The sequence below is a fragment of the Aythya fuligula genome, chromosome Z (assembly GCF_009819795.1).
Source record: "Aythya fuligula isolate bAytFul2 chromosome Z, bAytFul2.pri, whole genome shotgun sequence".
Classification (NCBI taxonomy): Eukaryota; Metazoa; Chordata; class Aves; order Anseriformes; family Anatidae; genus Aythya; species Aythya fuligula.
Window position 1 is genome coordinate 78,511,727 of NC_045593.1, and position 14,691 is coordinate 78,526,417.

At 44.1% G+C, this 14,691-nt stretch overlaps 1 protein-coding gene across 1 annotated transcript in view; it reads left to right on the forward strand.

Moving 5' to 3' along the window:
* The first annotated feature begins 879 nt into the window (after positions 1–879).
* VCAN (versican) overlaps positions 880–14,691 on the forward strand; it is a 111,748-nt gene continuing 97,936 nt past the window's right edge. The window contains exons 1-2 of the mRNA XM_032205361.1: positions 880–953; positions 8,003–8,086. Coding sequence (XP_032061252.1) covers positions 8,009–8,086 — 78 coding nt within the window. The 5' untranslated portion in view covers positions 880–953; positions 8,003–8,008. The remainder of the gene's footprint in view (positions 954–8,002; positions 8,087–14,691) is intronic.

Sequence of the window (14,691 nt, forward strand, 5' to 3'; positions counted from 1 at the left end):
GAGCTCTGCTTATGACTTCATCTGTAAGAGGTTTGGACAGCAAATGCAGAGCCTAATCTCAAGAAGAAAAAAAAGAAGGGGGGGGCGGGGGGGGAAGAAAGAAAGAAAAGAAAAGTGGCTGGAGATGCGTAAAACTAGGGTGGAGAAGCTTGGCTTGGGAGGCTGCCGATGCAAGGCTGCCTGTGAATTGGCAGCGGCGGGGGAAGTTTGGAACAATCACCAACATATTCTTTCATTGCAGCCTCCGCTGAGGTCGGGGAGGCAAAGAGGGGGGAAAAAAGGGATCTCGGTCCCAGCCACTTTCCCCATTGCAACCGGCTTTGGGAGCCAGAGAGGAGGAGGTCTCCCCATTCTCTTCTCGGTTAATTGTTTAATTGGGGAACAATGCACCTCCCGCACCCGCGTGCCCCTCTCCGCGGGGCTGAAGCCGCCGAGCGCAGGGACCCGTCCGGGGGTCCCCGTGGGGGGAGGGTGGCTCCGGGGGGCCGGGACCCCCAAGGGCTGCCCGGGGGACTCCCCGCGGAGGGCGGTGCGGGTTTGTAGGGGGGGTCGCGGAGCCCCTTGCGGGAGGGCTTTGGGGTCTCTCCCGCTCCCAGCAGCTGCGGGGGCGCTGCGATTGCGAGGGAGGCTCTGGCTGAGGCTGAGAACCCTCCTCTCGCCGAGCCAGCGCCCCTCCTCTGCAGCGCTGGCAGTACAATGATATAATAATGATGGGTGGCTGAGCCTCGCATTTGAACTTGCAGGCGAGCTCCGTGCAACTCGGCGCAGCTCGGAGGCAGGTGCTCGGGGAGCAGGGGGCACCCCGGAGCCGGCCACCTCCTTCCAGCTCCACCACCACCAAGGGGATTTTTTTTTTTTTTTTAACTCGTTCATGCGGCCACTGGGATCTCTGGACTAGCCGAGCCGCCACGCCGTGATTTTTTTGCAATCTCTGCAATACGCTACCTTTTAAGGTAACTATAACTCTTTTCAATACGCTTTTTCTCTCTCCCCCTCCTTTTCACGCGGGTGCCGGCAAACACCTAGCTTTGTTAAATTTAAGACGATCGTTTGGCCGGCGGTACCTGGAGAGGGACAAAGAGTTGAACCGCAAACCTTGAGCGGGAGAGAATAGCGGTGATTGGCGAATTTAAACAACCTGGGGTAAGTTCAGCGACGCGCGGGGGGAGAGGAGAAGGGATGCTCGGGGACCCGCAAAAGCCCCTCCGTGCGCAGGAGAGAACAAAGAAAACTAGGAAAAAAAGATTTTGGGGTGGGAGCCCTGGCAGAAGTTTTTGGTGCCAGTTGGATTGAATGGCCGGGAAGGTAGAACGGCACCTTGGTTTGCGACGGGGTCCGGAGGGAGAAGGGAGGAAGCTGCTTTGTACGGATCCTAAATACACAAAGCGCTCGTGTAGCAAGGGCGACGGCAGTGCTAGGAGGGGACCTTTCCTGCCATCAGGTCTCTTCTTGCGCTGGGAAAAGCGTGTGCTCAGCCTCCTCCGCCCTTGTGTGCTCCCCCCACCCTCCCCTTCTTTTTACTTCTTTTTTTTTCTTTCCCTCTTTTCTCTTTCTTTTCTTTCTTCTTCTTTTTTATTTTTTTTTTCCTTTTTATTTTTTCTTTCTTTATTTTTTTTTTTTCTTTCTGTTTCCTTTTCTTTCCCCGATGTTCCTGGAAAGCTGCTGTCGGGGCAGAGCGGGACGGAGGTGCTCAGGCAGCATCTCCCGGAGGAGGACGGCAAGCAGGCATCGTCCGAGCCACATTTCCACCGCTGGAAGGGGGGGTGGGTGGGAGGAGGAGGAGGAGAAGGAGGAGGATCACAAGGTCAGCGGAGCAAAACGCCCCCTCTCACCCCCGCGGCCAGCTTCTCTGGGGCACGGGGCACTGCCTTCCCCCGCCGCTCTCCTTGGGTTTTCCTTTGTTTTACAAAGAAAGTGAGAGAGCATCGTGGAAGGAATTAAGGGAGTTTCGACGGCGGGAAAAAGCGGGTGTGTGTGCGTGTCTGTGTGAGTGTGTGTGTGCCGGGGGGCGGCTCTGCCAGAGGCTCGGGTACCCCGCGGGGAGGGGGCCCCGCGGGCAGCCCCCTCCATGCAGCTCTGAGGTGCCTTCCCCACACAAAGGGGCGGCGGGGAGCGGCCGAGGGCCAGCCCTCATTGTCCCACTTGTCACGTCCTCCCGGCCGCCCCCTCTCCCGCCGGGCACGGGGATTAAACCCCGAATGATTTTTTTTTTCTTTTTCCCCCTTTTCCGCCTTTTTTTTTTTTTTTTCCCCTCTTTTATTTCCCCTCTTTTTTCCTCCCTTTTCCTAGTCTTTTTTCCTCCCCTTCCTCTTTTTTCCCCTCTTTTTCCCTCATTTTCCTCTTTTTTCCTTTCTTTTTCCTCATTTTTCCTCTTTTTTCCTGTCTTTTTCCTCTCCCTCTTCCCCCTTTTTTTCCTTATTTTTTCCCTCTTTTTTCTTTCCCCCTTCTTCCCTTTACCCCCTCTTGCCTTTTTCCTTCTCTTTTTCCTTATTTTTTTCCATTTTCTTTTCTTTTTTTTTTTCCTTTTCTTTTTCTTTTTTAAAATTTTCTTCCTCCCCCCCCCCCCCCTTTTCTTTTTTTTTTTTTCCTTTTCCTTTTTTTTTTTTTTTTTTTTTTTTTTTTCCTCTAAGCAACGAGTGTCGAAACGTGTTGCAGAAACCCATCCTGGGACAACCAGAGCGTGAATGTTGGGTGGTTTCCTTTTTTTTTTTTTTTTTTTTTTAATAAAAAGGGAGGTGGCGGAGGGGGGCGAGAAAGAAGGAAGTTTCCTTCCAAAAGGGGATGAGTAAGACTTGGCGGGCTGCGAGCCGCGCAGCGCCCTGGCGGCGGGGCGGACCCGGGGGCCTCTCGGGGGAGGCGGGGGTCACCGTCTGCACCCCAAAACGCCCCCACATCCTCTCTCCCCACCCAGAGTGGGGGCTGGAGGGCGGAATGGGGCCGGGGGGCGGCGGGTCCGGCCGGGGGGTGCCGCGGCGGAGCCCCCCGGGGCGCTGTCGAGGAACGGGACGGGTCGGGGCGCGACGGCGGCCCCGGGCGCCCCCTGGCGGGGGACGGGGGGCTCCGGCCATAAAATGGTGGCAGGGAGGAGCTGCTTGGGGCGGGGGTCCCCGTCTCGTTGCCGTGCTGGGGGCGGCTCCCACGGAACAGGCCCGAATCCGCCGGGGAGGAGGGCTGGAGGCAGGGACTGGTGGCCTCGGCCCGGCTTGTCCCCTGAAGCCAAGGGGCACGGGGTGCTGGGAGCCCCCACACCCCTCGGGGGGGGTTCCTGGAGCATCGCCGTGAGGCTGCCCGAAGGGACAGGGCTGCTTCTGGGCTAAATGAAGGCCTCGGGGGGATGTCCAGGGGCGGCTGCCAGAACACGCTGTGCTCTGGTCAGCCTCCCATCTGCGTCCCGATGACGGCTTGGACAGCCGGCAGCAGGCTGGGGAGCTCCCCTGCGTGCCTTAGGTGGTGAGGAGGGGATGCTGGAGGTGCCCCCAGGTCCTCTGTGAAGGCCTCACGGACTCTTCTGCAAGTGGTGACAGGCTGAGCAGATGCCGCTGGTGAAGCAGACCGAGGCCAAGCTGGCCATGTGGCAGCACGGCCCACTAATTAATCACATGGCCGAGGCGTAGTGTCACCAGTAAAGTCAATTAAACGGCACTTACACTAAAGCTGATAAGTGTTGGCAATTAATGGACATATCACTGAAGGATTAGAGGCATGCAGATGCAGAATCAGGCACACAGCCTGTGTCTCTGAGGAAGGGTGGAAGCCGTGAAGGTGCCTGCCAGTGCTCAGAGAGCAGCAAGAGAGATGCTGCATCTGGGATAGGTCATTTCTAGCCTGCCCAGGCTTTGCTGGAAAGTTGTGTAATTTGCTGGTTTACCCATTAGTAGGAGCAGCAACCTCAAGTCTCCAGTGTCAGGTTCTCATAGGTGTTTTTTTTTTTTTTTTTTTTTTTTTCTTCTTTCTTTCTTTGTATGAGCCTTACCTTCACTGTGCAGGCAAGGAGGGTAGATGGGTAGAGACTGCTTTCTGCAAACATATCCAGCTCTCACAGTCCAGCTGTGGAAAATGTGCTGAATCAATCTCAGCACAACCTGAGAAGCTGCACCCTTTTGTGACAGTATCACCTCTAGGAAAATAGCTAATGTCTCATTTTTCCAACTTCGGAGGAGCTGGGCAGACTTCTTGGTTGGTACATCTCAGTCTGTCTCACACCGGGACAATTCACTGTCTTTGTTAACCCAGTATTAGAAAGAGAGACGTGATGTTCTCCCATCTGGTTAAATTAAAATAGCATTGGTGTGAGATCAAGCTTACACTGCAAACTAAGCACAGGCTGGAATAAGGTCAGAACTTTGCTCCTATGCCTCTTTGCTCTTGCAGGGGAAGTAAGAGTGCCTGCAAAAATAAGAGCTCTATTCTTTCCCCAAAGAGAGAACCTCCTCTGCTAGTTTTTAAAGATGTGAAGTATATCAAGGACTTGGCATCTTTCGGTTAAAAAAATTTACTGTGCTCAGGGTCGCATCCAATTTAGAAATGTAGTGCAAATGACTTCTGTGGATCAGTCTGTATGCAGTAGCTCCTAATAAACTGGACCAGTCCAGCTGGACACTAGCCAGCAGGCAACCCGAGTGTGGTCACATGAAGTAAGACACTTTTTTTTTTTTTTTTTTTTTTTTTAATAGAAGGTGGAAATTAAACACTTACTCAAGTCGTGCAGCCTTTAGTTGGCAGGATTTTCTTGCTGTGTCCATAGCATTATGGCTTTCTCTTCCTCAAGGTGTAATGACACCAAGGCAAAAAAAAAAAAAAAGTGTCTGGAAAAAGGTATGATTGGAAAGACTTTGGCTAATTGTTGTGGACTTTGGGGCAGTACAGCAACCAGCCAGCAGAGGCCTTTGCAGAGAGCAGGATGGGAAATACCACTGATTTTAGAGCAGGGATTTTGTCCAGGAGCACAGTCAACTGCAGTCTTTGTGGTAAAAGGAACGTAGGCAGGAGCAGCGCCATCTGATTGCAGTGTCTTGCCTTGCCTGCAGCTCCAGAAATGATTGCTGAGGTCTGAAGAGCTCTGTGTTCTCCTTCCAGGCGAGACTGCCCTTGGGGGCTGAGTTGGGTATTGCTTTTTTTGTCTGCTGCTTAGACAAGGCGGTGGGGTAATTGCACATTTAATTCTGGCAGCTGTAGTGGAGCAGCACTCAGTAACCCAGGAGTGTTTATGGGAGCCTGCAGAGGACCAGAGTGTGAAAACCATCATGTATGGTGTGTTGCAGGGGAGTCATGTTCATGAATCTCAGGGGTGAGAAATGAACCCTTTCTCCAGCATTTTTCATTGCTTAGGAGCCTCAGGGTGGAGGAGATTTAAAAAAAGAAAGGGCTGAGCGGTGATTTTCCCAGTGCTGGGTGGGGATTTTTGGCAGGTATCTCATATTGAACTCTGCTCAAATGAGTGTGATTTTATTTATTTATTTATTTTTGAGCTGTCCAAGCTCTCAATGCAGCAGGTGTAATTTCAGCAGCCTTCTGTACAAGGCCAAGAGTAGAGATCACAACCATGAATACTCTGATGGTTTAGTACCACCTGGTCTTCAGCAGGAACTTATCTCTCCACAGCTGTCTTTTCTGTTTCCATATGTTTTTGGGGTATATGTGTTTTTCATGGCTGAAAGCTGAAGATGTTGTTTTCCATACAATTCCTCAAATTGCTTTTATAATGCAGTCACCCATGCAGGGCTGGATCTATGGTGCTGTGTGTGTGTGTGCGAGGTAGAGAGGAATGGGAGGATGTGATCCTTCATACACGCTGGAGCCACAGCACAAGGAAAAATGAAAGCCCTTTGCTAGTTCCTTTTTCTTTGTGAATTTATTTGATCTCATTGTTGATTCCCTTGTTTCTGGTCAGAAAATCCAAGGTTGCCTTCTGAGGGAGGCGGGAGATGAGGCGTATGGGTAAACACAAAAGCTAAACTTGTAAACAATTTGTTCTAGATTTTTGTTTAGCAGCTGATACAGCCAGTATGTGACGCATGGGAAACACATGTGGACAGAGCAGCTCAAAGGGAGATCTGGAGCCATCATGCCTTCACAAAGGCCGGAGCTCTTGCTCCGCGGGCGGGTCCTCCATTCACCGTATGTGAGGGAGGAGAAAGCAGTAGGTCTTCTCTTCTCCACTCTTCAGAGTGCTTGTGTTACTTGAGAAGCTGCTCTGCAGTGGCTTTGGTGCTTGAGGCTTTCCAGAAGCTTCAGGACTCAAGGGATGCTTGAAGCATCTTCTGGTTTGTGCACATCTGTAGGCTCACCGTGACCTCTCATTTTCTGAGATGTTGTGTAATAATGAAGATAATTTAAGTGTTTATCTAAGCAAACAAATATCTGCCTGTGTCTGAAAACTGGCCCACTGCTTTAGGACTCTGACATCTGCAGCTCTTACCATGTGCAACCTTCTTGCTCGTCAGTGCCTTCAATGTGTTATGGGGGCTTGGTATACTGAACACAGAATAGATTTTTATCAAACTAATAACTATAGAGAGTTATAAAATAGCCACTTTTGTCTTCTCCATGTACAACTTTGCTTGTGCAAATTGTAGGGAAGATAAAACTGTCTGTCTGGCGTTAGAGTCTTCAGGAAAAGTTTAACGGAGGATAGTGCTCGAACTGAATGAAGTCAAAGAGGTATTGGTTCTTGTTTGGGATTCGGTCATAAAGATCCTGTGAAGTTAACATTGCCAAATCAGTGATATCACATCATGCTGTGAGCGCTGTCGAGTGGATGAAGCAGAGATGGGGCGTCTTTGGCAAAGTGCAGCCTGCTCCATGGAAAGCAGCTGTATTCTTTCCTCCACGCCCTGGGAATAGGCTGCAGCACATGTTTCCCAGTGCAACCAGACAGCCCTAGCCATCCGCATATAGGGAATGAAAACTCTTGGGTTTTCAACCCTTTTGGGTGGGAATTTTGAACATGATGCTGTTATACTAGAGATTAACTCACTGGAAGGGCTTGGTTTAAGATGTTTTGCATCTTTTCTCAACCATCCAGCCATTACAGGGTAGATGCCAATTCACACAGACTTCCGTGAAGTTTGGGCTAAAGCTGTAAGCTGTGGAGAAAACTTTCCTGAGGTTGAACACATCACCAGTAGCTTTCTGAAGAAGTTAACTCTGTCTTGCTGTCATGTTCAGGATAGCTTGCGGAGGTTTTTGGGTGTGTTTGTTAATGCCTTAACCCTGAAACCTTACATGTAAAGAGCAAGAAATTAAAATGCTAATGCAAAAAATGCTAAAATATGTATATGCAACACAAGGTTCATAGAGATAACACAGGTCTGTATCTACTAAATCTCTGTTTCGCTGTTCCATAAAGCAATTCAGCTGTGACGTCTTTGAGTTCAGGTTACTTGCCCAAGTTCAGAACCCAAGCAGTGTATTTTGGCAGCAATATCAGGAAACTTGGGATTTTGTGATTAAAAACTTTTTTTTTTTTTTTAAGGTCAGTGCTTGACAAACTGCTGATGAAAGCTGTTCCCTATGATGTCTAGATAGTGCATATGTGTAGCTATGTGGAGGAGAGACTACTTACAAAAGCATTATAATTGTTGACATTTATGAGAATTATAATGCTTTCGTTAGCATGCTTCTTAATTTTTCAGGGTATTTGCAGATTCAGGAGAAACATTTTCAGAACTGTTTCATGCAGAACAGGTTGTTTGCTGGTGCTAAATGATAAGATAGTCTGTGTTACAGACATAAAGTCACCTGAAGGTTGGAGCTGAACTGGCAAGACCTCAACAGGGAGAAGTCATCATGTTGTATCCATGTACTGCTACTGCTGTATGGGATTAGGTTTAAAACAGTGAATAAAATGCCAAAAGCTCACTATATTAAGGATTACTGTACTGTCCTGCTGAACATCTTTCCTGAGCAGATGACTCCTTCTAATGTCATTGATAAATGTTAATGTACTGAATTGTCACACAATGTACTACTAACCACTTACTCCTTTTTTCTTTATTTGTAGGTCAAGATGTTGTTAAATATAAAAAGTATCATATGGATGTGCTCCACGTTAGTTATAACATATATGCTACCTAAAGGTAAGTCTGTTATATACCGTTTCATTTATTAATATTTATTTTAGTGAAAATGGGAATTGGTAGAATATTTCCCAGGACTCAGGAGATTTGGCTTTTGCTCTTGCCTCTGCCACTGTCTTTACTGTACTGTGTACCTAATTTTGTTTCTGTTTTCTCCCTATTACCTTACTGATTTATACAAAAAACACTTAGTGGGTGGGCATGCTTTTGACTAGGTTTTTACACACCTGTCTGATGTTTCCGGAGGCTTGTAAGTGCCATTACTATAATTCAAGTGATGATAAAGGCAGTAGCATAGCGTGATAACAACATTACATAGCGTGAAGCAAAACAGCTTGCCTTCTCCAAATGTTCAAGAATGTGTCTTAATCCTTTAGCTTGTGCTTGTGAAATGTTGGACCTATTGTTCAGATATGTCTTGTACATTCAGCCTGATTCACAGAAGAGCTTCTTTGCAGTAGATAAGGTGAGGGCTGCCAGGGGCTAATTTTAGTGCAGACGCCCTCCACAAGGGCTTCAGTGCTGCTGATGGGGAGCAAGAACAGACTGCCAGGATGGACGTAGACAAGCTGCGGAAGTGGTGAATAAAGTGGGGGATTCTTAGGGCATACCTACCCGTCAGGTTCCAATGACTGTTCTCATGTAAGTCATACCACTGAAGCCTTTTGGGTTTACAGGTCAATGACACCCTCTCTGTAGTCAGGGTGGAAGGTACATACATACATACAGATGGGGTATGGGGAAAACCAGTAGCCCCAATTTATGCTTGGCTCTGTGGCCCACTTAGGAGCATGCAGCTGAGGTGGGCAGTGCGGCTGCCAGACATTCTGTTGTGAGGGGCTGCTGTCAGCTTACCTGGATGGAGTGGTGGCAGGCTCCTGGCTGCTGGAGCCTAGAGCAAGGACATCTTAAGGCAGGTGCAGGTCTTAGTTTTGGGTGGAAAGGAGGAGCCGTGTTTGCTTCTCATGGTGATAACATGTTAAAACTGAAGTACCTATTCATACGTGGTTGCTATTGGTATTTGACATTTTGATTCAAGAGTAGTGAGGAAAAAGCCCCTACAGCTGCTGCAAACTCAGAAAATTGGGATAATAACTTCCCCAAGGCTCAAGGCAAGACACAAATTTTTCTTCTTGTACTCCTACTACTTATGCTTTATCTGCTTCTTTCTGCTTTTCCCTCTCTACCTTCCTCCCTCTGTCCCTTCCTCCCTCAGTTTTCCCTCCCTCTTCTCTTCCTACCTTCTTTTTTCCCTCCTTTTTTTCTTTCTTTCTTTATTTCCTCTTTAGGAACTGATTTTAGCCTTTAGAAAATATATACCCATTTTTATCCTACTTTTATACCATATCTAGCAAAGTCTTTAGGTAGTCCTGTAAGATAAAGGAAAAGAATGTTGTGTTTAGTGGAGTTGACTTAAAAATATGTTTTTTCCTCCTTTTCCTCAAGCAGGTTGGGAGCCTTCTTCCTTAAAATTAATTTTTTACTCCAGTCTTCACTAAGAACACAACAAACCAGGATGATTAGAGTCATCCTCACAGACAACAAACTCAAAGCTTCAGAGAGAGGGCAAGACATGAAAACTGAGCTTCTGTTTTCTAATTCAAGAAGGGCAGAGATTCATTTGATTATTAAATGTTAAGCTGTTTGTCCCCATTTTTTACTTAGTAAAATGTCTGTAAATGTACATTGATGTATGGCTCTTGGATCCACACCAGGCATTTAATAATTTGTTCATATGAAACATTCTGAGAGGCAAAGTAAATGATGATCACAAGAGGTCATGAACTGGTAATCTAAGTCTACATAGCAAACTTACAACTTTTTATTTGCTAAGTTATAGCTTTCTTCATGGCAGAAATGTCTGTTTTAAGATACGATAGAGTGTTATCCATGATTAGTCAGCTTTAAAATGGAGTGAATTGTAGTACATCACTCAAAGGAGTAGAGGTATAAAGATTTTAAACTGATAACTGATCTTGAGATGGAAAGCATGTAAGGAGAGATCACAGAATCACAGAATCACAGAATTTCTAGGTTGGAAGAGACCTCCAGATCATCAAGTCCAACCTCTGACCTAATATTAACAGTCTCCACTAAACCATATCCCTAAGCTCTACATCTAAATGTCTTTTAAAGACCTCCAGGGATTGTGACTCCACCACTTCCCTGGGCAGCCTGTTCCAATGCCTCACAACCCTTTCGGTAAAGAAGTTCTTCCTAACATCCAGCCTAAATCTCCCCTGGCTCAACTTAAACCCATTCCCCCTCGTCCTGTCACCAGGCACAGGGAGAACAGGCCAACCCCCACCTCGCTACAGCCTCCTTTAAGGTACCTATAGAGAGCGATAAGGTCGCCCCTGAGCCTCCTTTTCTCCAGGCTGAACAAGCCCAGCTCCCTCAGCCACTCCTCGTAGGACTTGTTCTCCAGACCCCTCACCAGCTTCGTCGCCCTTCTCTGGACTCGCTCAAGCGCCTCGATGTCCTTCTTGTAGCGAGGGGCCCAAAACTGAACACAGTACTCGAGGTATGGCCTCACCAGAGCTGAGTACAGGGGGACGATCACCTCTCTAGCCCTGCTGGCCACACTGCTTCTGATACAAGCCAGGATGCTGTTGGCCTTCTTGGCCACCTGTGCACACTGCTGGCTCATATTCAGCCGACTATCAACCAATACTCCCAGGTCCTTCTCCACCAGGCAGCTTTCGAACCATTCCTCTCCCAGCCTGTAGCTCTGCTTGGGGTTATTGTGCCCCAGGTGCAGGACCTGGCAAAGAATCACAGAATCATCTAGGTTGGAAGAGACTTCCAAGATCACCTAGTCCAACCTCTGACCTAACACTAACAAGTCCTCTACTAAACTGTATCACTAAAATCTACATCTAAACATCTTTTAAAGACCTCCAGGGATAGAGACTCAACCATTTCCTTGGGAAGCCCATTCCAATGCCTACAAAAGGAATCTGACAAGATATTTAAACCTGATGTTTCTGCTATGATTGATTTAAAGTCTGTTTGTGATTATTTTGGGCTATTATATTTGGGCTATTATATCTAATCTCACATATATTTTAGTATTAGGTGGAGTAGTTCTGCCCTTTCTCTATCCCCTGGTGGTAGTTGGCATGTTTTGCTTTGTGATGACACTTATTTATCATATATGGCCAGCTGAATCAGGTAAATGATTTGCCTGAAAGCGGATGACTTTTTTTTTTTTTTTTTTTTTCAGCTTAGTTTTCAGTTGGATCATGTCTTTGATCTTTCTCAATGCTTTTCACATCTGCTTGAACTGGCAGAATTAGGGGCCTGGGAGTTTGGGGGGAGAAGTGGGTCTGACCCTTATAGTGGTGGAACACAGGATGGCACCTTTAGATGTCTCCTAATTTAATCCGCCTTTGATCACCTCTAAAATTGCTTTTGTGACCTCCAGAATAGAATTTCAAGTAAACAAAAAGTTATATGTGAAAATGCTGGAAAGGTCACCTCAGGAATATAGACCAAGTTCCAAGTTGTTTTTATTCACCTGAAGCTTTTGGAAGAAGTGTAGAAAAACTCTTTTGTTCCTAGAAATACACTGTAAAGTTCATGAGTTTTATTTTCAAAGTTGAGGGTTGTACTTTTGCCACAAACGTTCTTAAACGTGAGATTCCTTAGAGTGTGGCCATGGTGGAGAGGACAAAGATGATGAAAACATTTTCATAAATCAATCCAATAGAGTCTGGGATTGATCCATATCCTTCTGTTTTGTAGAAGTTAACAGTCAGTTTGTGTGTATATATACACCCCTTTTTGAGGATAGGTGCTACAAGATCACAAACTTTTCCAATACAGCTGTTACTTTAGTTAAAAGCAAAGCAAACTTTTAAATGAAATCTGTGTTTACATTTGGATGATTAAGGAATTTCTTAAGTTTCCATTTTTTTAACATCCTGCTTTTGAATGCAAAATTTATGCCTCAAAATCTTTCATGAACCACAGATTCCCATACCTCTGTTCCTGGAATGGATCTGGTAACCCCATATGGCTTAATTAAGTAGTCACTTGCATATAATTAATAGCAATATTTCCTTTCAGGCAAAAGTGTTCTGAAAGCTTAAAGTCTTTCTTTCAAAACTCATATGGGGAATTTGACAAAAACAACAATTAATTTATAAAAAATAAGTTCTGGTGAGTTGGCATTTTCTACTAGGAAATATGTTCTGTTGAAAACTTTAAACTTCAGTTGAAAATTCTAAGCATCTGTAATACTTGGAAACTAACCTTATTTTCCTATCTGATTCTCTAATCATGTGTCATTCAGTCTGATGTTCAATTTTGGCATCACTCAGGCTGCTTCAATTATTCAGGAACATCATCCTAAAGACTTCCCTTTCTTTGCCAGTGACCCTGAAAGGCTTGATTTCGATGTTCACCTCAACATTCCCCTTCCCCTTCCCTTCTTCCTCTTTATTTATTTATTTTTTTTTTTTTTAAGTGTAAATCCTGGAATCTGGGGGTCAGATTAAGCCATAACAAAGCTGAAGTTTAATTTAGAACAGAGCAACTTATAAGCATTAAAAATTTTATGCATTCATCACTAATTATTATTCATGTATTTGTTTTCTCTTCCACTCTCATTTATTTGAATGGTCACGTTCATAAATACCTAGCATATTTACATGGCAAGCTTTTTATTATGTTATTAAACTTTCTTTGGGTCTTGGTCCTCAGTTATGTCTGCTGTCAAAGTTTCATATAAGTTTGTGCAAGCAGTCCATTAATTTTATTTTTTGAATATCTTCATTTAAAAAAGGGTTAATTAAATTAGGGTTAGTGAAAAGACTTCTCTTAGACTTATTATTAGTAGTCAGATTAACAGAACACACAACTTCATTGGTCATTTCAGTTGCTCTTGACAGATATATCGTATGTATATGTAGGTTGTGGATGAAATAAAAAATGAGATTACTTTTATCTCATAAATGTGGTTTTAAATAAAATCTTATCCTTTAAGCATTTTTTTGTCTGCTTAATGTGTAACAACATTCTGTTCAGTGAAGCTTAATTTCATAGCAAAATTGTTCCTATAAGCATTGTCACTTCACGTAAGGCATTTGTTCCACTTTTTGTCCATTCCATACCTATTGGTCTTGTCATATGGTTAGTGTAATACAACATGGCAGAGTTCTGTCCTTTTTTTATCCCTTAAAATTTTACTTTAAGAGTTTTGTAACATTTACCATAAATAAATAAATAAATAAATAAAATGTACAAAGAATTCTATTCTGTACAAAGATGCTTTGCTTTCAAGTGAGAAGTTTTTCTATAGTTTTTGTCCAACTTCAAAAGAAAGACAGCAATCCATATGTCATTGGCAAGATAAGTTATGTTTACAGCCAAAATGGTAGACGAGGAAGACCTACAGCATTTTTGCTAGGGGGGAAAAATAGTGTGAAAAGTCAAGATGTAATTTTTATTTTATTTTATTTTATTTTATTTTATTTTATTTTATTTTATTTTATTTTATTTTATTTTATTTTATTTTATTTTATTTTATTTTATATTTTATTTTATTTTATTTTATTTTATTTTATTTTAAGAAAAAAAGTACTATGTGCCATCATCTCCATGATAAACAGATTAATATATTTTACCTTTAGATTAGGGGAAGATAGCACAATACTAAGTCTGTGAAAATCCTACCCAGTAATTTAGACCTGACAGGACTGTCTTTTGTTGAGGTATCACATAGGAAAGGTCTTCATTCTGCTCATGCTACTTATTCTGATGTTGGAGATATTTAATATTTAAATTGAGGAAGACACAAAAACCCAAATGCTAAGGCCCACAGGACTTGCTGGTAAGCTGACTGTATGAAGTGCTCTGAGCCTGACACTGCAGTCCCATCATCTTGTACAAAGCTCCCATTGACTTTGCTGGGAATTCTGCCAAGACGTGTCTGTCGCCAGGTGATTCGGATTTAACTGTGTATTTTTTTATTGCCTGTGCATTTTCACTAATGAATTAAGTATGCCCATGAGTGATACATTTTAGTTAGTGACAGAATGCTCACATTAATTGCCAGACAGTTTAGACATTTCAGAACCATCTCTTGCTGAAGAATGCATGATATTACCAGTATTTTAGGTCCTACATGGGTAAGTGAAGATATGTCATGAAACAGTGATGATATGGAACACTTGGAAAGCTTGTGATGTGGGCAATACTTACTTTTCTCAAGTTATGTTCAAATTCCTTCTAAGGAATAGTCTGTCACATAACATCCATAGTAGCTCAGAAAGAGACACAACATTAGAGTACAAGCATAGGGAAAATACTAAAGAAAAAAAAAAAAAAGGGCTATATGGATTAATAAAAGATATTGATACTTTCTCCATTGGCCAGTAAATTCTGCTTGGACTACTGCAAAAAAACAAGTTTTTTGTTACCTTGCAGTAACATCTCCTAGCTTTTAATGTCAAACACATATATAAATATATATATATTTGTTTATTTTTCAGTAGTGAAAAAGATCTTTTCTCACCTTCTGTTGTCTTTTTGCTCATTCTCCTCATCTGCTAGTCAAAACAGAAAGTGCTTTTAAAAAGCACTTTATAATGCTTACTACCTTTAGATA